The sequence below is a fragment of the Periplaneta americana genome, chromosome 17 (genome assembly GCF_040183065.1).
Source record: "Periplaneta americana isolate PAMFEO1 chromosome 17, P.americana_PAMFEO1_priV1, whole genome shotgun sequence".
In the NCBI taxonomy this organism is placed as follows: Eukaryota; Metazoa; Arthropoda; class Insecta; order Blattodea; family Blattidae; genus Periplaneta; species Periplaneta americana.
In genome coordinates this window covers 110,831,332-110,856,194 of record NC_091133.1, presented here as the reverse complement: position 1 = coordinate 110,856,194, position 24,863 = coordinate 110,831,332, and the positions used below count along the sequence as shown (strand labels likewise).

General features: G+C 35.1%; 1 protein-coding gene across 1 annotated transcript in view; it reads right to left on the bottom strand.

The window, feature by feature from the left end:
• Window positions 1-486: 486 nt before the first annotated feature.
• Window positions 487-24,863, bottom strand: part of LOC138692928 (uncharacterized) — a 42,223-nt gene continuing 17,846 nt past the window's right edge. The window contains exons 8-14 of the mRNA XM_069816285.1: window positions 22,984-23,152; window positions 21,220-21,432; window positions 15,926-16,068; window positions 12,618-12,833; window positions 6,981-7,201; window positions 4,570-4,729; window positions 487-720 (exon numbers count right to left, since the gene is read on the bottom strand). Coding sequence (XP_069672386.1) covers window positions 640-720; window positions 4,570-4,729; window positions 6,981-7,201; window positions 12,618-12,833; window positions 15,926-16,068; window positions 21,220-21,432; window positions 22,984-23,152 — 1,203 coding nt within the window. The 3' untranslated portion in view covers window positions 487-639. The remainder of the gene's footprint in view (window positions 721-4,569; window positions 4,730-6,980; window positions 7,202-12,617; window positions 12,834-15,925; window positions 16,069-21,219; window positions 21,433-22,983; window positions 23,153-24,863) is intronic.

The window sequence follows — 24,863 nt, the reverse complement described above, 5'->3', positions numbered from 1 at the left end:
GTTATATTATTAACAGTAAATTAGTACTATGATTTATTTAATTATTTATTTTATTTATTTAATTATTTATTTTATTTATTTATTTATTTCCTCAGTTCACTGACTAAAAGTGCATTGACTGACAGAAGAACAATTAACTTGAATATATTCATTTTTGGGATTGCTTATGTTGTATGTAACGTCACATTTAGTAAAATACAGATTTATAAGTGGACGGCACTTATAATACGATAAACATATGGAATATTGATTACAAAATGTAACTGCTTATAATTTAGTACTAATCTTTAATGCATATTAAAATGTTTAAATTACCGGTAATGGTTAGTTTTCACATTATTTTTAAGACAAATCATTGCTTAGGAATGTAGACAATTTTCTTTTCATTTTGCTATGTACTCAGTAATGAAGATAAGTGAGTAAATATAAATATTCTAGCGCATAATTTACTTAGATAGCCTTGCGGTACAGTTGCAGTATTGTAAAATTACTTTAATAAAACTCTTATTAATTAGGACTCTTATCATAACATTTCTGTAGACGAATAAAGGACCTGTTGCAATCTTCGTCTTAATTACTATATACAAATTTAACAAAAATTAACACAACTATTTTCAGCAATATTTGCACAAAGGACGCTCATGAAGATTGTATCACTTCTAGACGATGTCTTATTGCTTCAGAGGTCTTCTCAGGTAAATCGACTTCGTTTTCCAAGAGCTGTAAACACATTTTAAACATTTTAATGTAGAATACATAAGATGCATGAAGAATTTTATACATTATTTATTGTAAAGAAGGAAAAAAGTACATTTCCTTTTTAACTGTTTAATTAATATTATCTGTGGATTCAGATGTTTTATTAATAAACGTTTTAAAAATACTCCTGTTTTCTTCAGCTGAATGCTAGGAGACTGAATTTTATTGTACACAATGTGTAGATTACAGAATTACAGCCGTGATACCACTGCTCAATCGAGCAATGAACCTATAGCAGATGATAACAATGTTCTCAATTTCAATTTTAACTACAATAGAAAGCTCATGCTTCCATAGTCGACACAAAATCAGAATTGTATATGAAAATTTCTTTTTATCACTTCATCAATATTTCATATAAATTATAGAGGATGAAAGTAATGTAACTATGCAGATTCTAACAACTTATTCCTTGAATAGAGGACAACAAAAAGTTCGAATACCATATTATTCCCAAGTGAATATTTTTCTCAGAATTTTTTTTTCCCTCCCAAAATGTTAACACTGTTTTACTCGATAAGTACTATCCATATTATTCTGATTTTTACTCTTATCATTAGAGAATGATTTATTCCTTTGCAGTTTTTAAATAAAATGAACGGTTTTCTTGCAAAATAAATAAAATTATTAACACTTTTCGTTATTTCATGCTATTAGGAAGTCTGGCAACAGTGCTCAAGTCACTAAGGAAAGGAATGCTGCTATTCAGACCTGAGTTCGTGTGTGTATTAGTAGGTGAACTAGCGATGCACTGTTGCCAGACTACGTAGACTTTCAGCCTAATTTTCTAATTAACCATACACTTAATTACAAAACGCATAATAGATTTGTTATTTATTTCAATGTATTCTATTGCCTTCTTCAATCTGTATAGTCATAATACTTCCACCCTGCTGTATTCTTCAATTAATGTTTCACTCTTAAATTTAAATTTCGAAGATTATTTTAATTTCAGTTTATAAAGTCATAGAACAAATCGAAATATAAAAAAAGAAACTCTTTTTCTATGCAATTTCATATTGTGTAATATAACTTATTGATCTAGACCTTGCAGATGGTCTTGCGAAAGGACTTGAGTGTTCATTTCTGTTTTACTTGTTCACAAAACAACATTATCATTAGAGATGTAAACAACAGTACATTTTACAATTTATATGCTGCAATAAGTGAAAATTGTATATATTTTGTAATATTAACTGCCAATTTTAGTGACGTATTTTAATAAAATGCTCATGCCAATGGTTTCATATCAAAAACAATATGGTAATGAAGAACAACTGTTGTTAAAGTTCGACATGTATTATTTTTTTGTTCCAATGTACGTAAAATGTAACGGAAGTTAATAAAAGATTTTAGCATTAAATATAGAATAAAATTGTTAATTTATTCAGTAGTAGTTATTTTATTAACCTCAAATACATTGAGTTCCAGCGAACATTCCTGGTATTTCTGTTAGCCAACCAATGACATGTCCCCCTCTCCTCCACTACAATGAACTCATAGTGCTTTAACAGATTAAAGCTTACATAGACCTACTATCTTATATTAATAAATTTAATAAGTTTTCAAAATTGGATATCCTCTTTTATGCCTAACCACTAAAGATAATGATTCGACTATTCTCACAAGTTTGTCTCCCCTTATCTTCATGGCTGGTGAATCTCCTAATGCTTAGATCACTCCTGACTGGTGCTTATGTTAACCTTCAGGTGTCAGTTTTTTTTGTGTATGTGCCAAGAGAGAGGAAATGAGGGAACGAGAGATAGATGTCACCACGTGAAAGCTACATGGTTGGTGAATCCCCGTTCCATGAAATTGCTGTGTCAGGTTGTAGCCTGTCCTTCAAAAGGAACAATAAATGCATGGAGTGACTCAGCTAAGAATAAGTGCAGTTTATTACGTTGTGTTGTATTTTGCAATGGTTACATATTCAATGTGTAAACATGTAAACATATTGAAAACGTACATAAGGAAAAAGAACAAGGGAAAACATTAGACGTAAATTTCCTGGCCGCCTAGTTCTGTGCAGAAAAACAATACAGTACTAAATTTAGTGAATAGGTTTAATGAAACAGATTCTGTGAATGATGTGATATGAATTATGTATCACATAAAATGGCCAATACTTCCAGCAGCTGCTGTGTGGAGGGTGAGTAGGTACTGAATGTTATTACAGTAATATAACATAGTATGTAAATTTTAATCTGTCAAAGAAGTGCCATGAGTTTGATGAGTGCAAGCAGCGGGAGTAGTGGGGAGAGGGAATATCCTTCATATATGAACAGTTTTAATGACAAGAGCCAGGATTACAACTGATATCTCTAAAATCATGCAGCATGAAGATTGCTGAAGTATGCAGACATTCTTATCTTGCAGTAGGAATTTGTAAATTGCAATGTCCTTCAACAGACTGTTAGACCTAGATTGTGTTTTCTGCATTACTAACATAAGAATGTAGTCTTTATATATTATGGTACTGTAATGAATATTATTATAAAGCAAAACTAAAATTTTTTTTTCTACATGCATTACCTGTCAGCTAATGGATTTTATAAGATCTAGTGCATTATTATGGTGAAATTCTATTGAAAGTCATAATTGACACTGTGCGAAATTTACTAAATAATTTAGCAAAGGATTCCTTGAAAGTATGCTGAAGACATAAATGAAAATCTATCCTTTCATATGTTGAACATATATCAGGGTCAATGATTAGAGAAAATGATACAATTCGTAAGACTCATTTCAGATATAATGAAATTGTGGAAAAAGTGCGAAATTTCGCATATCAATGATCACAGGAAGAAATAGATTCTGTATGTCTATAAATGCATTTTTTTATCGTTCATCATTCAGCTATATGGAGCCAGTTATATAGACCAATTTACCAACAAAATCATTGCCCAGGATGTGACATAGGAGGCTGGTCTACGCTACACCCTGCAGTAAGATGAGATAACGATGGAGATTTGTTGGGATGCCACAAGAGAAAATCCCTATGTTGACTAGGCCATGGACTTGTCTAACACAAGTCATAAATCTGGGGCATGCTGGGAATCGAACCCAAGTTCACAGGATTATGAGTCCAGTGCTCTAGCCACTGGACCACTGTAGCGGCATCTACCCATATTCAATTATTTTGAATGGAACCTTCTGGCACTTGTTTCTATATATCCATGAGGTCATAATCTCGGAGCGAGTTTAACCCTCAAGGCATAGATAATAAAATGATGTAGACCATATCTGTTGTTGACATTATATTGTTCTTTTGTTTAGTCAACAAATGAATGCAGTCGTGTATTAAAAAGAAGAAATAAATATCCATGTTACTATTACAACCAAACTTCATTTTAATGTTTTTTTTTTATATATTCCTTACAAGCAAAATTGTTACAACAAAGTATTACAGATTTATTCTTGAAACTTACTTCCGCATAGAAGTTTAAATTGGAGATTGTTAGCAGGCAAATTCAATATTTTTCAAAATACCCCTCATTTCTCGTGAAAAACAACAACTGAATAGACTATAGTGGACTTTATGTTGTCAGCAAACAGCTGGATACATTAAGAAGATTGATTGATTGATTGATTGATTGATTGATTGATTGATTGTTTGCATGACAATATAAAACATATTTAAAAAAAAAAGGACATAATTAAAAAAAATAAAATACTAAGCACGAAACTCAGACATCTGTAAGTATCAAAAAAAAACTACGACATTATAAACGTAAAAACAACTGCCAGAAGCTCCCATTCAAAACTGAACAAGGGGTATAACGACATATTATAAAACCGTACAATACTTACCAAACACATGATTTGCAGAACCAATTGCTTGGTTCCATTTGAGAAACTCCCGAGATCAGTGAAGTTCAACATCATGGTGACCACCACAGATAAGGTCTCAGAAAGTAAGTTTGGACACAGTGCTCGTTCTTTCTTGAAGACTACCCGAACAGTACTGGATCTGCCAATGTAAGAACAATATATTAATAATTTAAGTAATCAATCAATTATTAGGCATTATGGAGCATGTCGACTTTGCTGATTTCATGAAGTATCTCCACTCTGATCTCTCTAGTTGACAATTTAGGTGGTATTATTTTTAAATGTATGTATGAGTAGCATACAGTATACATCAGTGGCAGCTAGTGAGGCATTCTGGTGGTGGTGCCAAAAATGAAAAAAGATTGTACGCAAATTACCCTAGTGAAATTGATAATCGCAGCTCACGTTTACATTATGTTAAATAAAACATTAATTAAACCAGCTATTTTACCAGGTGTACAGTTAATAATGCATCTAGTAACAGTTACAATAACATTTCCGAAACTAATAACGAAATTTACAGATACAGATAAGGCAAAACTTTCACAGTATTGCTAGTCAAATACAAATAACTTTTATAACTAGTAAAATTACTGGCAAAAACGCACGAGATAAACAGTGATATAGATAATAAATGAACACGTTTGGACTTTATTTAACAGGCCGATGAAACCAAGGTAGCAGCCTGAATAACACATGTTCATGTCCTGCACAGATCTCATGTATCGTTAACAGAACCATCAATACTATAGCAACAGTGTAGCGATATTTAGTTGCCGCAAAATAAAGCAAATATTACACAACATTAACAAACAGTTTTACATAATATGAAAAAATATTTATCTTTCTAAAACGAACCATGACTATCTCTGCATTTAATATAGTTAAATGGATAATACTTTACACATTCAAATCCAAGTTGTGTGCATTAGTTTTGAATTGGCAACATTACATTAACATTTGACGCGGAACTTTAACTTGTGTTTTCGTGCAAGTCTGCGGTTGATGGTTCCTGCCTAATGTCTCCAACAACCCTGCCATCTAGCGAAATTTCTGCATTACTGTGCTCTAGCAGGCGGAATATTAACTACTGAGTCAAATTGAATTCGGCTCAAAGTCTGCCATAAGAAACGCATATAAACTTGAATCAGTAGCCTTTTGTACAGTGTTATATGGAGGCAGACAGTGCCACACTGAAGTGGCTCCAACGTTCGGAGAAACACTGCTAGAGTGCGTCCCGATCTGTGCGCGCTCGTTCAGATGAAATACGAATAAAATGTGTAGAAATAAACTATTACGACTGCTTTTTAAGATATTATTTTTTGTTTCTTTCATTGGCGGTGCCATGGCACACTGGCACTATCCCAAAAGCTGCCCCTGGTATACATGTATGTACCAACTGCATTTTGCCCTATTGAGAGCAATATTTATAATGCACAAGTAAGATGCATGTATTTTGATTCCAATTTATTGTTTTCTGAATTGTAACATTTCATTTAAAACTAATTTAAACTATACATGATCTGTATATGTGCTCAAACTGTTTGTGAGAGTTGGGAGGCGGCAAATTTTATCACTGCCTAGGGACAGCACGGCACTATACCTAAATCCGGCTCTGATCATGAATGCAGAAAATTTGCTGTAACACATACATATACTGGGTGTTCATTTCAAAGTATGTCATGACGTCACTGTTGTGAGTCAGCGATTTGAAGCGAGTTTCAGCTTTTATGTCAGAGAAGTTGCCTATTAATCAAGGCGTTCAATCTGAACTTGAGAACGTGTACGGATAACTTGAACGTCGTAGCAACAGATAGCGGTCTGTAAAGTCTGCGTGCTACCATAACCTCTTTCGAACTGTGTTTTGCGCGGACAAGTCGTACTCAGGTATTTGTTATCATCGGTTGCATACAGCAACATTCCACAATACAAATCAATTGCTCCATGTCCATGTTGACCGTCTAAGTTAATGTCAACAAATACGTAAGTAATCGTCTTAACCCTCTCCACATATCCGACAGTAAGAAAAAAGATCACCTCAGTACGTGTTTCCAAACAGTTCACATTCCTGCCACTACAGGCGTTACCGTACGTATCCGTAAATACTCTTCAGAATGAACGCCGTACTTGCTAGGCAACTTCTCTGGCACATAAGTAATACGCCTCTGCAGAAGTGTAGGAAGATTGCATGCTCTAGGCTCAACGACTAGCCACATGACAGCATACAGCGAGCCATGACACACTTTGAACTGAACACCCAGTATATAATGAAACTATATAGCATTACATGACTAAGTATACCCGGTACACACTTTAGTAATCTTCAATGAGGGGGAAGTGTCTTCAGACCACAATAAAACTGACAGATTTTTTATTGGGTGATAACTAACCTATTTGAAATGTTGCGAGATCGAAGGCACTGCAGCCATTGAGAAATGAAGTAGAGGAAGTAATGAGATCCCGAGGCAGAAACTGTGCATCTCTTGACACGGATGAGGAAATATATCCATGGCTGTGTGGCTAAATGCAATTGTATATTCTGCTCCGCAAAATTACTGGCAGAGGCTGAAAGTATTGCACCTAGACATCTCCAAGAAGCTTCTGAAAAATTCTAGCAAAAGCAATACCTGTTAAAATAATAATGATATAATTTAAAAGGATATAACACTGTACAGGCATTATATATTTACTATAATAATATTTATAATTAATTCTTTATATCCTTCATTGCTAATTCTACATCCAAATTCCTTAATGGTCTCTGTGGTTTTGCAACACGTCTTGCAAAAACATATGAAATCTCAATGGAGACATTGATTTGCAAAGCAAGGGAACTTGTGAGACGAGGGACAGCCATCGATGATTGTGCATGGCTCAGGGCCAAAGGAAGCCAGATTTACCTTTGATTTACACCTATTTAACCATCAACTCTATATATTAAAAGAAATTATAATTGCAATGTGGGTATAAGTGAAGACTGAAAAAAAGAAACTGTTATACAATCTACTGACCAAAGTGACGATCATGCTGAAGTCAGAGGCGTATTTAAGGGAGGCAATGTTGGGAAATTATCCCCCCCCCCCCCCGAGTTTAAGATTAAAGAAAAATAATAGTTGAGTAGTATTACTGAAAGAAAAAAAACATGAGAACTGAACTTCTAATATTAAAATGTACATTTTTATAAATGCTTAAGAAATAAAAGACCAGATCTGTTCGGGTTAATTCAGGAAAATGTTTGTGGCACTGGCATATCATCTGGCAATGCATTGTTCCGTTTGGAGTGCGCCAAAGAACTTACCGGTAGTGTTTTAATTCACTGCATAATTAAATGTTAATATTTTCAGCATATAAAATAAATTTATGAGGACTATAGTATTAATCCTAGAAGGCAATAGACAATGTTTTTTTTTTTTTTACTATTATTTACCTCTGATTCAGGTTCTGGCTGATATGTACTGTCGGTGACTCAAGAGAAGACGAGCGCAGAGTGAGAAAAAAGGGTAGTTAATAGAGAATGTTACGACAATAGTAGTACAAGTATTGCACATGTTGTCGTAACGTTATCTATTAACCACACCTTTTCCTCGCTCCGCGCTCGTCTTCTCCTGAGTCACTGACTGTAATCTATTATTATTAGGCAGTATATCTCACTTAATATTGTCAGAGGGAAGACAATTGTTTGTATACATCTGAAGTCTGATTAGAGTAATATATTACTAGTCAGCGATATGTGGAATGGAGGGGGAAAGAAACTGGCCATCCTACTTCATTATCTCCTGGTTTAGTTGCCTCTTGAGGGATACCCTACCTGTCTTGGAACAGTTGGCTAAACAATTATGTTGTTGTTGTTTTCTAATGCTAGGCGTTTGACAATAAAGTCATTTGACCTCTTGGATTCCAATATTTTTCAAAGATATTATCATGACCAGCCAATGAAGCACAGATTTTGAGGTGGAGTTAAATGGCAAGTTGTAGCCGATTTAAGTGAACACCATATTTTTAACGTTTTGGTGGCTACTTCATTCACACACAACCCCCAGAATGTCTGGAGGACCACACCTGCTGTTGGTCAATGGGTCTATTGGACCTAGCTGGGAGATCTTGTTGATCACCAGCTTTCCCTCCTTAAGCCACCGGAGGACGATTTTAGTGCCATAGCAGGTCAGCACTAGGAACAGAAAAGTAGAAAGAGGAGGAAGGAAAGTGAAATGAACCCCTAGGCCTCGAATGCTCTAATGCCTTCGGGGTTGAAGAAAGTAAGGGTTCAGTCAGAGGGCTGGATAGGAAAGGGTAAAGAGGGAATTAGGCATTGGATAGAGGTAAATTATACAAAATTCAGTCATTAACTCATCAAGCTGACCAGTGCTAAAAATTGCTGTCAGGCTACCTGCATAGCTCAGCTGATAATGTGTTTGCCTGCCGATCAAGAGTTGCACTTGAACGTGAGTTTGATTCCCGCTTGGGCTGATTACCTGGTTGGGTTTTTTCTGAGGTTTTCCCCAAAAATTATTATTTGGAGTAGACTATGTGTGCAACCAAACTCATGTCTTTCGGAATTTGTGTTATTATTACTTTACTGTTTACAGATGTTAGGGGTGTGTTTATAAGCTTTTTTTTTAATAAAGATTTGTAAAGATTTTGGAGACAGTATGACTGAGCTACTACTGTAATCCCTTAAAAAGGCATGTGTAACCTGTGGAAAAGAAATATTTAGGCTCTGTCTGCAATAGAATTTGAACAGATGAAATTGAAAATTTATAACAGTCTTTAAGTTGTTAATTATTAAGTTAGGACGCGATAAGAGTAAGTGGGGCTAAATACAGAAAAAAATCAAAACTTAAATAAAGTTCTTAGGTAATGTTCAGACATCGGATTTTCAGGCACTAAAAATTGCAGTTTTAGGCGCCTAAAATAAGCTCAAAATTTGTAAAATTAGGCTCTATTTTAATGAAAATAGGCATTTTAGGCACATCAAGGTATCATACTTATTTCTTTCACTGAAATTTTTAGTTATACACTAAAAAGTATGTTTAAACATTAAAAAAGAATACTATATTATATTTATAAACAGAGCTGCACAAATTTAATATATTGAAACTAATGAAATAATGATTATTGATATCAAGATTACTCATTTTAAGTTATTGAAATTCAGTTCCATGCTCAGACTTTATTATAATTATCTGCACAGTACACCACCAGAATTTTTTCTAAATTCTCCACAGTTAACCTTTGCCTTTTGTCACTGAGAATCATTTTGAAAGCAGAAAAACTTCTTTCAACCGAAACTGATGTGAGAGGCGCAAATTTTTAATTAGGTACAATAGAAACATCAATACTTACTGGAACATTTACACTTTCCCCCGATATCACTCTTGATACTTTTTCCAACAATGAAAATCCTACATTCTTATTTAATACGTTGTCCCACTTATTTTTAACTTTTTTCCCAGTTTCGCCCAAAGCAGAATGTATGTTCACTTGAGCTTCCTTTACTATTGCTATTTGGCTACAAAGAGATGGTTTTTCACGTTCTAATTGTTCAATGCTTGCAGGTATGAAAGAAAAGTTTGATGTTATGTAGGCAATATCGTTTTTCACTCGTGAGTCATTCAGACAATCTTTCACTGCTTTCACACACGCTGCACTATCAGTTTCAGGTAATGTATCAATAACTGTGACCACTTCTTTAAAATACTTAGAATAATACACCACTGACTGAATCCAGGTTCCCCATCGTGTAACAACCGGCTGAGGTGGGAGTGGGATATCTGGAAAGTTCTCTCTGAATATTGAAATCCTGGATGGGGCTTTACAAAAACATTTTTTTGTGTTAGAAATAAACGAATTGACAAGAGGAAATTCATTCCGGATTGTTTCAGAAACCCTGTGAAGGCCATGTGCTAGACAGGTTACATGCGTGAGGTTAGGATAAAATGTTTTAAGAAGTGGAGGTGCAGCAACCATGTATGAGGCAGCATCAGTACAAAACAACAGAACTTTAGAATCGTCTATATTACCTGAGTATAAAGACTGTAGGCCTTTATTTACAAAATAAGCAATGGCTTGGCTATTCACTTTCGAAAGTTCCTTAACACAAACGAGGTGTGGAATCGAAGGTCCATCAGGACTAACTTTTCCTACTACCATATTTGCTATATACCTATTCATAGGATCTGAGGTTTCATCCACAGAGACCCATATGTAAGAATCACCTATATCCTCCCGAATGGAAGCTAAAGTTTCATTGTATATTCTGTCTAAGTAATTTTTTCTTAGGGTCGACTCAGATGGGATATTTTGTTTGCAGTATTTTTGTAAAAACTGTCTTAAAACCGGATTTTCAATTGCATTCCAGGGAATGTTAGCAGCAACAAACGCTCTGGTTAAATCAGCATAGAAATTGCTGCTGAGATTGGATGAAGTAGGCTGTGTTAGTAAAGTTTGTTGCAGTTGATTTTTCTGCTGAGCTTTAGCCTTATGAGCCGCTCCTTGCACATGCTGCTTTAGGTGGCACTTCTTTTCTTGCGAAATCTAAAAATGTAAAGTAAACTGAATTAAAATAAAATCCTAATTGTTGTATTGCCGTATTTCTATCACAAAATTAGTGGGTTCGAACAATCAAAATTTTAATGACCTGCAAATACTTTAACTATCGGAATTTAAAAGGTTAAAGTTTAGTGGTCTTAAAAAGAATTATACCTTAAGATAGCTCAGTCAATGTATAAATATTATAGGCCAACTCATTAAAATTAATAGAATTTATATATTTCAACTATTGTTACATACCTGTTTGCTACAAATCTTGCAGAATATTATTTTTCCATCATAAGTGAATTCTGAATATTCTGTTAGCCATTGCCGGATCAATGTAAATTTTGCACTTATATTTTTCGGCATTATCGCGTTAAACTTCACAGGAAAACGTCCTACCGCTCAAAACTTCTCAACACAAATAAGGTGAGGGAAAGAGCAACTGTTAACGAGCATTCAAATGAACCGTTGTTATTGAGATTCAATTGGACAAAAATACAAAGTTCCACTTATTGTTGCATTTCCTGGTAGTGTTAACACTAGGAGGGCCATTCTTTTAAATATTTTGTAACGGTTTACCCTACTAATTCGCAGTTTTACGACTTTTCATAAATATTTCAAAAACTCTTTCTCCAAAAATTGTGATTTTATGACACTCTGAAGGGCAGTACAGCTAATCGGTTTCAGACCGAAAACAGTCATTTTTATAGTATAGTATATCTCTGAATCGGTAGTAGCACATGTTGTGATTGTTGCCTGCTTCAAAACTAAGGTTGGTTCTTTGTCGGCATTTATGCCTCCAAACATGTTAAATTCGGTGAAATCTATTGCGAGTGTCGTGAGATTCAAAACATTTTGTTTCCTTTATCAATGGTTTCATGGCCGGTGTGAAGCAAACTTTCCACTTTTTAAATGCCTTAAATTTCGCAGTGAATGCATGTATAAATTATAAAAAGTAAGAGTAAAATGCGAAACTTTACAGTGAGTTAGGCATTTTTAGGCGAATATTAACAAATTAGGCTCTAATAACCGTTTTAGGGCATTTTAGGGCACTATAAAACTCTTTGAATACCTTTCCATTCCCATGAAACACAAATATTAATAATTATTTTTACTTTTCTCCTAAAGAAACAAAATAGGCATTTGCCCTAGAATCCGATGTCTGGTAATGTTACATAAAATAGAGCATTTTTGGGGAAAACCTCAGAAAAAACCCAACCAGGTAATCAGCTCAAGCGGAAATCAAACTCATGTCCAAGTGCAACTCTTGGTCAGCAGGCAAACACACTATCAGCTGAGCTATGCAGGTGGCCTGACAGCATTTTTTAATCACCCAGGGTGGCAAATGTTAAGTATAGCCCTGAATTTGACCAATGCTTGATAACCTCGTAACAGATGTAGTGTCGTTAGATAGTCAATTGAAAAATAAATAATGGATGTTACTTCATGTAAACTACCAGTACAAACTCGAAATTTTCAGTGCTGATATTTACCTTGGCACACATGGACTGAAGTTTTATGAACAGAGTTTGAAGAAATTCTGATGATACAGTGTCATGTCCTTTGTCTGTCAATCTGGCAACTGGTGACGCAACTTTTGACTGAAGCAGGTTGAAAAGTAATTGCAAGCTTCCAGTGACTACGTCCATATCATCATCTTTCAACAACTGCAGAATTTCTTTACTTTCAATTGCGATACTGTTGTCACACTGTAATGAAGACAGATAATGCAAATTTCAATTAAAGTAATATATATAACTTAAGCGAAAAATGAACAGGTAGGGTATCCGTGTCTACTGTGGCAGATTTATTTTAAAACTCTAAATAAATAAAAGTGGCACAGTTCATGAGCGTCACTTTTACATTGCGTACTATAACGAAAAACACAATGAATTAATTCCACATCACGATTGCATAATTGGTCTTATTTGTTAATTTTAATTATCAAAAAGGCATGTAAAAGTAGGCTAACTATAATACGTAAATCTTATGTCCTAACACCAAATGTACATAGGTGCCAACTTTGGGGGAGGGGACGAGGCTCCAAAATAAGCAAGATTCCACATATTAAATAAAAAGTAACAGTTTCTCTGATTCTAAAGCAGCATTATATGGAATAAATTCATATAAAATGATATCAATCCAAATTAAAGAATGTCACAAAATGATCCAACAACTTCAAAAACTACAAAAAAGAATTCAATTGCAATGGATTCCTGCACATTGCGGAATTGCTGGAAATGAAACTGCTGACTTTCTTGCCAAAAAAGGATCCAATTTAATTCAGAATACAAATACAAGCCTACCTTTTACATCCATCAAAAGACTAATTAAAAATAAATATAAAATCAAGCAAAACCAAGCACTATGTACCAAAGCCAAAGATAAAAAATGGAGCATTTTAATAAAAAAAAAAACAGAAATTATTCCAGAAATTCCACGTAAATCCGCAGTAGCAAAATTCAGACTGCTTACAGAACACGATTATTTGGCCAAACACTTGAATAAAATTTACACAAATCCAAATTGCCCTCTATGCAACAAAGAAGAAGAAATGACTGAAGATCATCTCATAACCTGTGAAGTTCTACCTGATGGATCCACCACAGAGAAATATTGGAGAGCAAGAACGCTAATGGCTTCGTTGCCAAAGCCCGGCATTAGATAACAACAACAACAATAAAAAGTAACAGTAAAACCCTGTTTTAACGTTCCCGTTCTTAAGGAATAATTTGTTAAAGCCCAGCCAAATTACCATAAGAATAATGTAATTAATTTCAGCTTTTAAAGAACCCCGGTTTAAGAAAAATCCGCTTTGAAGGAATACTTTTCAAGTGAATTTTGTAATAATGTAGCTTGAAATATGGACTCTACTTTCAATAATCAATAGTACCGGCATATTCAATAGCGCATCTCAATCAATAGTAATGCGGCATCAAGTGGTGGCATTATTCTTTATGGTCTTGCTTTGCGTTACTTTCACAGAATGGTTGCTTTGCTTGCTTAGTTCTCGCGAATTGTATGGATCCTGTTTCCAAGTTTTCTGTTAGTTTATGCATTGTTATAATGAAATGGAAGAAATTAATTACTGAACAGAAAGTGAAAATAATAAGGGATGTCGAGGTTAATTCTCAAATAACACTATCACATATGGCAAAAAGGCATTATGGAGAATAATAAAGAAAGAAAAAATTTTCAATGCCCAGTTCAGGTTCAACCAAACAGAAAAATATTCATCCCTCACCATTTGAGTTAGAAAATATTATAATGAAATTTATTATAAATAATAATTGTAGGCCTAATTAAATAATTATAATGTTTGATTGTGACTTTTTATGATGGACAGTGAAGTTGAAACCCCCCCCCCACAACAAATCAATATTTAAGGGGAGAGGATGGTATTTTTTTAAACTTTTTTCCTATTTGGTGTAAAATATTAATTTTTTTTTTTATGTAGAGAGCTCATAGCTGTGGCAACTTAACCAAATAAAAATATTTTGAAAAAAAAATTATTTGGGGGTCCAAATTTGAAAAAATATATCCAATGCAGGATTGTACTAAAACCGATATATCTAAACCATTTTTAAAGATAGATTCAAACAGTTTTTTGCAATGTATTTGCAAAAGCATGTTCTACAAACTATCTAACAGAATTTTGATATTAGTCCCTACGTTTGTAAAATAAACAATTAAAATTTAATAACAATTTTCTGATTTCCTTTCTTGCAAACAAACGGACGTATTTTTAAAATGAAATCAATTAACAAAATTCTGTTATAGAGAAAAGTTTCCTAATAGTCTAAAGAATGTGTGTTCTAAATGTCATGCATGTATCTTTAATAGTTCAGAAATTATATCCATTTTTGTCTGGCAATATAGCAAAAAAAATGAAGTTACTGGAAACCGATAAAAGTGGGTGTGTGATTTAAAAATCCATAGCGCAGGAAGTTTAAAAATGACGTCTCAACATCCGATAAGAGCACAAATACCCACAAAATGTTATGCAATGCATTCCACATATATCAAAGGGTATTTTAAAGAAGAAAAAATTTTTTTTTGAAAATTTAATTTACCGTAAACAACAATAAAAGTGGGTGAATGATTTAAAAATCCATAACGCAGGAAGTTTAAAAATGGCGACTCAACATCTGATAAGGGCACAAATACCCACAAAATGTTATGCTATGCATTCCACACATATCACAGAGTATTTTAAGGATTTTTTTTTAATTTACTCATTTTTCACCAAAAAATACCATCCTCTCCCCTTAAGGTTATTTTTTAGTAATGAAATAGCTATATTGACCAGGAAAAAAAAACAATAAACCATTTCATTATAGACAGTCTTAGCTTCATTCTAAACTTTTAGGAAACAGATTATCTTTATGTGAGGTCTACATAATGTTTACTAAAAACAAAAATTATTTTTAAATAAAAGAACATAACAAAATTTTCTGGCCACTTTTTCAACATACAACTTTAAAGAAAAAAATTCCGATTGTTTCGTAAATACAATAATTTATTGTTCAAGCTAAAACTAAATTTTTGCAATGCATAAAACTATTACGAGTTAAGCCAAAATGCATAAGAGACTATCGTCCCTTTCATTATTCTTTATTAGTATGACTTAAAAAATTTGCATTTATATCATTAACACCCTCTATGCATATATATCAGTTTACCCATTACACTGATGAGAATCATGCAATATATGGATAGTTTGGATAAATTGACAGGAAACATCGTAACTGATACAAGAAAGTTATTGCCTACTATTAAATTTTTAATTCAAGTTACTTACATCAAGGTACCCTTGTTCTGATTGGTAATGAAGTAAATGTGAAAGAAAGTAGGTTGATATTGAACGTATTTCAGGATGCTTTGATGCAATACCAGTATGCAATACCTCTAGGAACTTCTGTTCACTAACGTAGATAGACAATGCTGCGAATAAAAATTGTATGCAAAATGAAAGGAACACGTTTGTGCTGTATACAGTGCAATATTATGTACAAAAATCAATATCAATTATTCTAATGCATTCATGTCTGTTTACACAAAAATGTACGACCATAGTATATGGTAGGGTATACCTTTGTGGGTCAAGTAGCAACATTTAGAGATCGATCATAACCAAGTTTGGTTTATAACAGAGAAGTGAAATTTGTCACCCTTAATAAGAACTAAGCATGATTTCTTTGACTAGTATTCATCCTATGCTGGCTTACACAGTAGCTCTCCACTGTGATCAGAGCTGACATTTCTTACGATATTTTTAATAAACTACACACTTAGCAATGTGATGACAGAGAATCATATATTTATCACAGCACACTACATTTCTTACAATTGAGCTGTTCAGAGCAGAAGTGGTGTAAGTCAAAAATGGGTAATGAGGGTTAAAGTAAACTTTCTGTAAAATACAGTGCAAAGTAGCAATTAATATTCAATTTATTTAAACTATTAGTAGTCAGCAGTGGCGGCCGGTGAGGCATTCTGGCGATGGTGCCAAAAATGAATATATATATATATATATATATATATATATATATATATATATAATAATAAGATTTATTAAACACAATGTGTACATTGTTACATGTTACTCAAAAGTTGCCTTCTTTTGCGTAGAACGTTAGTGTCTCAGTCCTTGCTTGGCAGGTTAGTATATGATACTGACTGCAGCTGTGCCCACAGAGGGTGCAGATGCACTGCTCTGAGGCCGAGTGGTATCCTCGTTTGGCACAGATCCTATGGTGGAACCCGTGGGCCGCCGTCCTCGTGAAGACGTGACGTAGCTCGAAGTTAGGCTTCTTCCATTCTTCCGTGTTCATGGCTGGCGTCTGAAGGAATTCCTGGTCCACGGCTGCTGCTTTTTCTTCTCTGTCCCTAACGTGGGCCTCATATGCTGTTGTAGGTTGAAGGCCGTTGCTCGTCATCAGCTCTCTTACGAAGAAATCCGTGTCCATTAATAGGTATACCAGCCTCGTTTGCGTTGTTCTTGACACTCGAAGAGCTCTTTTTAGGTATGACCCTTTCACGGCTTCTAGCTTCTTCAGGTTTGCTGAGGTTAAGTGAACCCATATCTTTTTCAGCGCGTAGCTAACTATTGGAGCGATCTTGATGTAGAAGAGGCGCAGGGCTGTGGTTGTGGAGAGCTTTTCGAGCTTCTTTATATCGTACGTAGCCTTGATCGCCGCCGAGCATCTTTCTTCTATGTGCTTAGTAAATGACTTGCCTGTCACTTGCAGTGTTAAGCCCAGATATTTGTATGAGTTAACAATTTCCAGTTTCTCATTAGCATATGTGAAGATGTTCGATCTGGAGACGTTTCCGCCTTTTCTGAACTTCATGACCTTTGTTTTCCCTGTATTTATATCTAGGCCATTCCTTCTTGACCATACATGGAGTCTGTTAAGCCCTTCCTGTAATGCCTCTCTGTTGCTCGACATCATAACCATGTCGTCTGCATACAGGAACATAGGTAGGTTTACTGCTACCTCTTGTATGACATCGTGTGTTAGCAGGTTAAACATCATCGGGCTAAGAGGGTCCCCCTGGAGAACGCCATTCGTCTGGGTAATAGGTCTGGAGTGGCTCACTTTGTCGCTAACCGTTAGTAGGTTGACACGCAGGATGTTCTCTATGAGTGGCAGGTTCGGGTTTTCCTCTCCAAGTATGCGGCGTAGTTTATCTACCATGATAGTCCTGTCCACTCCGTCGAACGCTTTCACGTAATCTATGAAAATGGCGTATATGTAACCTCCGGCCGTGGCGGTAGCTTCCCATATGGTGTCGAGCACTCTCTCAATTGACTGAGTTGTGGATCTGCCGGCTATAAATCCAAATTGCTGTTCTGGTATGTACGGCATGGCTTGTGGCGTAATCCGGTTCAATAATATCCTGGAGAGCACTTTGAAAGGATTGCATTCGAGTGCAATACCACGGTAAGAGTCCGGCGAGTCTTTAGGGCCTTTCCCTTTGTACAGCATATGTATGCTAGATTCTCTCCATCTGTCTGGTATTTTCCCTTGTCTGAAGCATTCGTTAAATAGTGATGTCCATATTACAATGGTTGCTGGCAATGATTCTTGTAAAATCTCATTGGTAAGGTGGTCCGGTCCCGGTGCTTTGTTCCGTTTACATCTCTGGAACGCGGCCCAAACTTCCTCCGTCGTGAGTTGTGTGGTTCCCTCATTACTTGCTGTCGTGGGCTGCCTGCTGCTCATTTGAGTCCTCTGGTATATCGCTGAAAAGTGGTCTTCCCATACAGACATGGGTATTTGCGGGTGGACTTTTGCTCTTCGGGGTTGCAGTATTCTGTATGGAGCTGCTTCGGCGTCCGCTATTAATTCTAGCTCTTTCTTCTCAGCAAACTGTGTGCGTTTCTTGTTCAGTAAATTTTGGTACTCTCTCCTTTTTCTTATGTATCTGGCTAGATTTATATCCGATTTGAGTTCTCTCCATCTGTGCAATTCTCCTAGCGTTTCCTTCCGAAGGATATAACACTCTTCGTCGAACCAGGGCTTACTTTTTCTTTTTGCCTTCGTTTTCAGCGTCGAGTTGAGTAATATATATATATATATATATATATATATATATATATATATATATATATATATATATATATATATATATATAAAGTAAAAAAATAACGTTGCACGCAAATCACTCTAGTGAAAGGTGATAATCACAGCTCACGTTTACATTATGTTAAATAAAACACATTAATTAAACTAGCTATTTTACCGGGTGTGCAGTTAATAATGCACCTAGTAACAGTTACAATAACATTTCCGAAACTAATAACGAAATTTACACAATATACAGATAATGTAAAACTTTCTCAGTATTGTTAAGTCAAATACAAATGACTTTTATAAATAGTAAAATTACTGGCAAAAACACACGAGAATAAAAATGATATAGATAATAAATGAACACGTTTGCACTTTATTTAAACAGGCTGATTAATCCAAGGCAGCAACCTGAATAACACATGTTCATGTCCTGCACAGCTCTCATGTATTTTTAACAAAAGCATCAATACCAGCAACAATATAGCGATATTTAGTTGCCGCAAAATAAAACAAATATTACACATAATTAACAAATAGTGTTACATAATATGAAAAAAATATATATATATATTTATCTTTCTAAAAAGAACCATGGCTGACTATCCCTGCATTCAATATAGTTAAATGGACAATAATGTACACATTCAAATCCAAGTTGTGTGCATTAGCTTTGATTTGGTAACATTACATTAAGATTTGGCGCGGAACTTTAAACTTGTTTTCCAGAAAGCCTGCCTAACGTCTCCAAAAGCTCTGCCATCTAGCGAAATTTCTGCATTACTGCGCTCTAGCGGGCGAAATGTTAACTACTGAGTCAAATTGAATTCGGCTCAAAGTCTGCCATAAGAAACACATATAAACTAGAATCAGTAGCCTTTTGTATAGTGTTATATGGACGCAGACAGTGCCACACCGAACTGGCTCCAACGTTCGGAGAAACGCTGCAAGAGTGCGTCCGATCTGTGCGCGCGCTCGTTCAGATGACATACGAATAAATTGTGTAGAAATAAACTACAACTCCTTTTTAGGATATTATTTTTTGTTTTCGTTCATTGGTGGTGCCATGGCACAGTAGCACTGCCCCAAAAGCCGCCCCTGGTAGTCAGTGGATAGCAAGAAGGACATATTAATTGCTACTTTGCGCTGTATTTTACTAAACTTTTACTTTAAACCTCATTACCCAATTTTGACTTACACCACTTTTGCGCTGAACGGCTCAATTATTACAACACTTAGAGGATTCTTTTGGAACAATATGAATACCCTACGGCAATGGTTCCCAACCTGTGGTACATGCCAAGACATTACACCATTGCTTCTTTATCTCATTATCATGTCATTTAATTCTAGTTGCAAAATATGAAATGTGAAATAACAGCAACTGTATTAATTACAAACCTTTTGCTAATACGACATGTGAAGGGCATACAGTTTATTGGAAGGGTCTGCTAAATTGGTATGCAAGTGAAAAGAGATTGGAAACCATTGCCTTATTATGTAAGCATGTATAAGTCTGAATCTCATTATTCAATTACAGTAGAACTCCGATTATCAGTCACCCTATTAACTGATTGGCGGATTATCCAACTATCTGTTTCTCGCTCTTTTTTTTTTCTTCAGAAATAAATAACTTATATGAAGTACTGTTTTGTACATCATATTAGTAGGTTCTACATATGTTTTTGCTAGAGAGTGTTATTACAAGCCTTTATCGTTACACAGCATTGTCTACATTTCCAATTGCCATTCTATAATATAAATTGTATATAAAATGTCTTCCACAGGTGTTAACAGAAAACGTGTTGTGCTAAGTATCGAAAAAAATGGAAATAATTAAATGTTTTGAGAAAGAGAAATTGGCTATCTCGCATCAGAATGCGAGATTGGAGTTATAACTGCGCGATTTAATAAAAAAAAACAAGGATAAAGTGTAAAAAAGTATGTAAATCTACAACATGAGACCTTCTTTATTCCTATCTTTCCTGAAACAGTCATTACAAAAAGCTTCCTTGTCTACACCTGTGGAGTAAAGGTTAGCGCGTCTGGCCACGAAACCAGGTGGCCCAGGTTCGATTCCCGGGTGGGGCAAGTTACCTGATTGAGGTTTTTTCCGGGGTTTTCCCTCAACCCAATATGAGCAAATGCTGGGTAACTTTCGGTACTGGACCCCAGACTCATTTCACCGGCATTATCACCTTCATCTCATTCTGACGCTTAATAACCTAAGATGTTGATAAAGCATCGTAAAATAACCTACTAAAAAAGAAAACTTCCTTGTCCCTTAAAAACCCGTCGTTGACAACCAGACTTAAATTAGTGAACTTCTGATCCACTATCTAGCGAGTTAAATACAAGACCACGGAGGAAATTACAAAATCTTTCATTGTACGGATTATCCGATTTTTTCGATTAACCGTTCAGTACATCCCCTTCATTACCGCGGATAATATAGGTTCTGCTGTATGAAATATCTGTAAAATCCAGCAATAATTCGAAAAGAATTAATTAAACTTACTTCTCTTGTCATGAAGCTCCACTGACTTCAAAAGCAAAATAAACGCATGATGAATCGCTGCTTTATAGAATGTTAACGGTGTATCAGTGTTCAATGTGCTCTGTCTTACCAACACACGTGTTAGGAGATAGCTTGCACGTACAACTGCTGATGCACTTAAGTTAGTCGGAATAGTTAAACACGCCAGTTGCAGTAAGGCACCCACATTTGCAACTGTAAGAAAAAAATATAAAAAATTAAATCGTTAGTTATTACTATTTTGTTTTCGTTTCATGGAGAATATCTCAAACAAAAAAATTAAAGTTTACTCATTTTACACGTACCGTATTGGCCCGAATATAAGCCACACATTTTATCCAATTTTCAACTGCAAAAACATCAGGATGTGGCTTAGATTCGCTACCTATGCTTTTACATACCATGTGCTGTTTAAAAATTACGGTATGCTCAATTTGTAACAATACCGCTAGCATCTATAAGCGAAACTGGCGGCATTTCATGACGCAACAATGCGAACTTTTACCTGGCATTAAAATTGTATTTAATTATTGTTTCGTAAGCTTCTTATTTCACAGCAGAGTTCATATAGGTCAATTTCTGTCAGATGCGTTTCCAATTCACTGTGGGCTAAAGCAAGGAGATGCACTATCACCTTTACTTCTTAACTTTGCTCTAGAGTATGCCATTAGGAAAGTCCAGGATAACAGAGAGGGCTTGGAATTGAACGGGTTACATCAGCTGCTTGTCTATGCGGATGACATGAATATGTTACGAGAAAATCCACAAACGATTAGGGAAAACACGGGAATTTTACTGGAAGCAAGTAAAGTGATAGGTTTAGAAGTAAATCCCGAAAACATGAAGTATATGATTATATCTCATGACGGGAATATTGTACGAAATGGAAATATAAAAATTGGAAATTTATCTTTTGAAGAGGTGGAGAAGTTCAAATATCTGGGAGCAACAGTAACAAATATAAATGATACTCGGGAGGAAATTAAACACAGAATAAATATGGGAAATGCCTGTTATTATTCGGTTGAGAAGCTTTTATCATCCAGCCTGCTGTCAAAAAATCTGAAAGTTAGAATTTATAAAACAGTTATATTACCGGTTGTTCATTATGGTTGTGAAACTTGGACTCTCACTTTGAGAGAGGAACATAGGTTAAGGGTGTTTGAGAATAAGGTGCTTAGGAAAAAATTTGGGGCTAAGAGGAATGAAGTTACAGGAGAATGGAGAAAGTTATACAACACAGAATTGCACGCATTGTATTCTTCATCTGACATTATTAGGAACATTAAATCCAGACGTTAGAGATGGGCAGGGCATGTAGCACATATGGGCGAATCCAGAAATGCATATAGATTGTTAGTTGGGAGGCTGGAGGGAAAAAGACCTTTAGGGAAGATAATATTAAAATGGATTTGAGGGAAGTGGGATATGATGATAGAGAATGGATTAATCTTGCTCAGGATAGGGACCAATGGCGGGCTTATGTGAGGGTGGCAATGAACCTCCAGGTTCCTTAAAAGCCAGTAAGTAAGTAAGCTTGTATATTTCAGAATTCAGCTCAGTTTCAGTAAGAAGTTGGATACTGATAAGAAAGCCTGTTTCACACCGATATGAATGATCATTTAGAGCGAAAAGCATCATCAAGCCAAGGAATTCGGTGTAGTTACGATGCAAGCTTCAAACTTGCAGTTGTGCATTATGCCAAAACCACAACCAACAGAGATACATGATACATAAGAAACTCACCTTGCAGCGAAGTATGGAAGGTATTCAGCCTTGCCAGTGCTTGTGGTATGATATCCCACAGAGTTTGAATTAATTCACTGTTTCCTTCTTTGACTCGATACAGTACAGCATCATGTAGAATTTTCATAGCTCTTTTCACTACTTGAAAATTTGAAGTCTGGATCAATTCCTACACATTTTAAACAAATACATAATATTATGGTTATAACAAGAGAGCGATTAGGTGCTAAAACTAAATTAAACTAAGCAACTAAAGCAGTAAACAAACTTAGAATAAAATTTAAAACTTACTTTCTATGAACAATTTATCGCTGGAATTTCGTGCTTTTCACAAAATGAATCAATTTCGCTTCAAATTGAACTTTTCGTTAATTCGCAAAAATAATGTCGATATTTTACTAATCACAATCACATGATTTGTAAAGATACCTTAAAATCACTTTAATAATATCTGTGGCCGGGAGGAAAAAGGTCTTAAATCAATTTTTTGTGAAAATGAGATTTTTATAATATAAAAAGGAATAAAGTCATTTATAATTTGCAAATAATCGCCTCTGATTTCAATATGGACATCTCAAAAGAGAAAACAAAAGTCATGGCATTTTCGGGAGAGAACCCAATTCCAAGTAAGATCATGATAAATAATACTTTAATTGAACGTGTTAATTCATTTAACTATTTAGGTTATAACCTTTCTTATATCACTGATGAAGATATGTCAAACAAAATATCTAAATTTGTAAAAATCACTGGCGTCATTACCGCCGTCTTCAAATCCTCCCATGTTCAGAAACATACAAGGCTAAAGGTATATAAAATACTAGCTCGACCGGTCCTCACTTACGGTAGCGAGGCATGGACAATCAGAAAAGCTCATGAGCAAAGGCTGACGACAGCGGAAATGAGGTTCATGAGACGAACAGTGGGATGCTCTTTGCTGGAACACCGTAAAAATGTGGACATATTGCAGGAACTCAAAATGGATCCTATAGTTAATTTTGTTCAACAATATCGACTTCTGGAAAAAACATGTCGACAGGATGGATCGCACTAGATGGCCTAAACAGATTCTTACTTATGTACCAAGAGGAAAGAGGAAATTGGGAAGACCACGAAAGCACTGGCATGAGACTGTAACAGATCCTGTAGGGTCTAATACGTGAGGGATATGATGATGATGAAAGGAATAAAGTATTAAAATAAATATTCTTAAGTCCTTTATTCGATTTAAAAGGTACTTAGACATTTGGTATCGCTCTATAAATCCAGTCAGGAGTCTTATTTGACTTTAACCATTTTACCAGATTGTAGAGAATTGTTTCCGCTTTCAGAATATATAAAATTCTCATTTTCACAAAAAATTGACTTAAGACCTTTTTCCTCACGGCCACAGATATTATTTGTTGTGTTCGCTGTTTATGCGAAAAACAGAATGTCTCTACTCATCATTTAGGAAGAATTGCCTATATGTTGGGTCTATTAGTCAAAAGAGCCCTGACAACTGAATGTAGGATCCTAACAATGATATAACAGTAAGTACTATTTCAACCTAAAATTGGAACAGTGAAAAGTACACCATAGTACAAATTATATTCACAATATTCTTTTTACCTCATTTCTCTACTACAGTCGACTCCCGATAATAATTCGTGGTAATTAATGCACGAACTTCGGCGAAATATTGGAAATCGCGAATTGTACGCAAAAATTTGTATTATTATTTGAAGTCCAGTAAAGGTTAGTCTAACAGGCTTAATTACTGAAATACACTTCAAAATCAAGTGCAAAATGAGGGGATTCACAACTAGAGTGGACCAAGTCCACCAGTGATCAGTTTGTGGATTAATACAATCTCGGATGAAGAAAACTTAGATTTATTC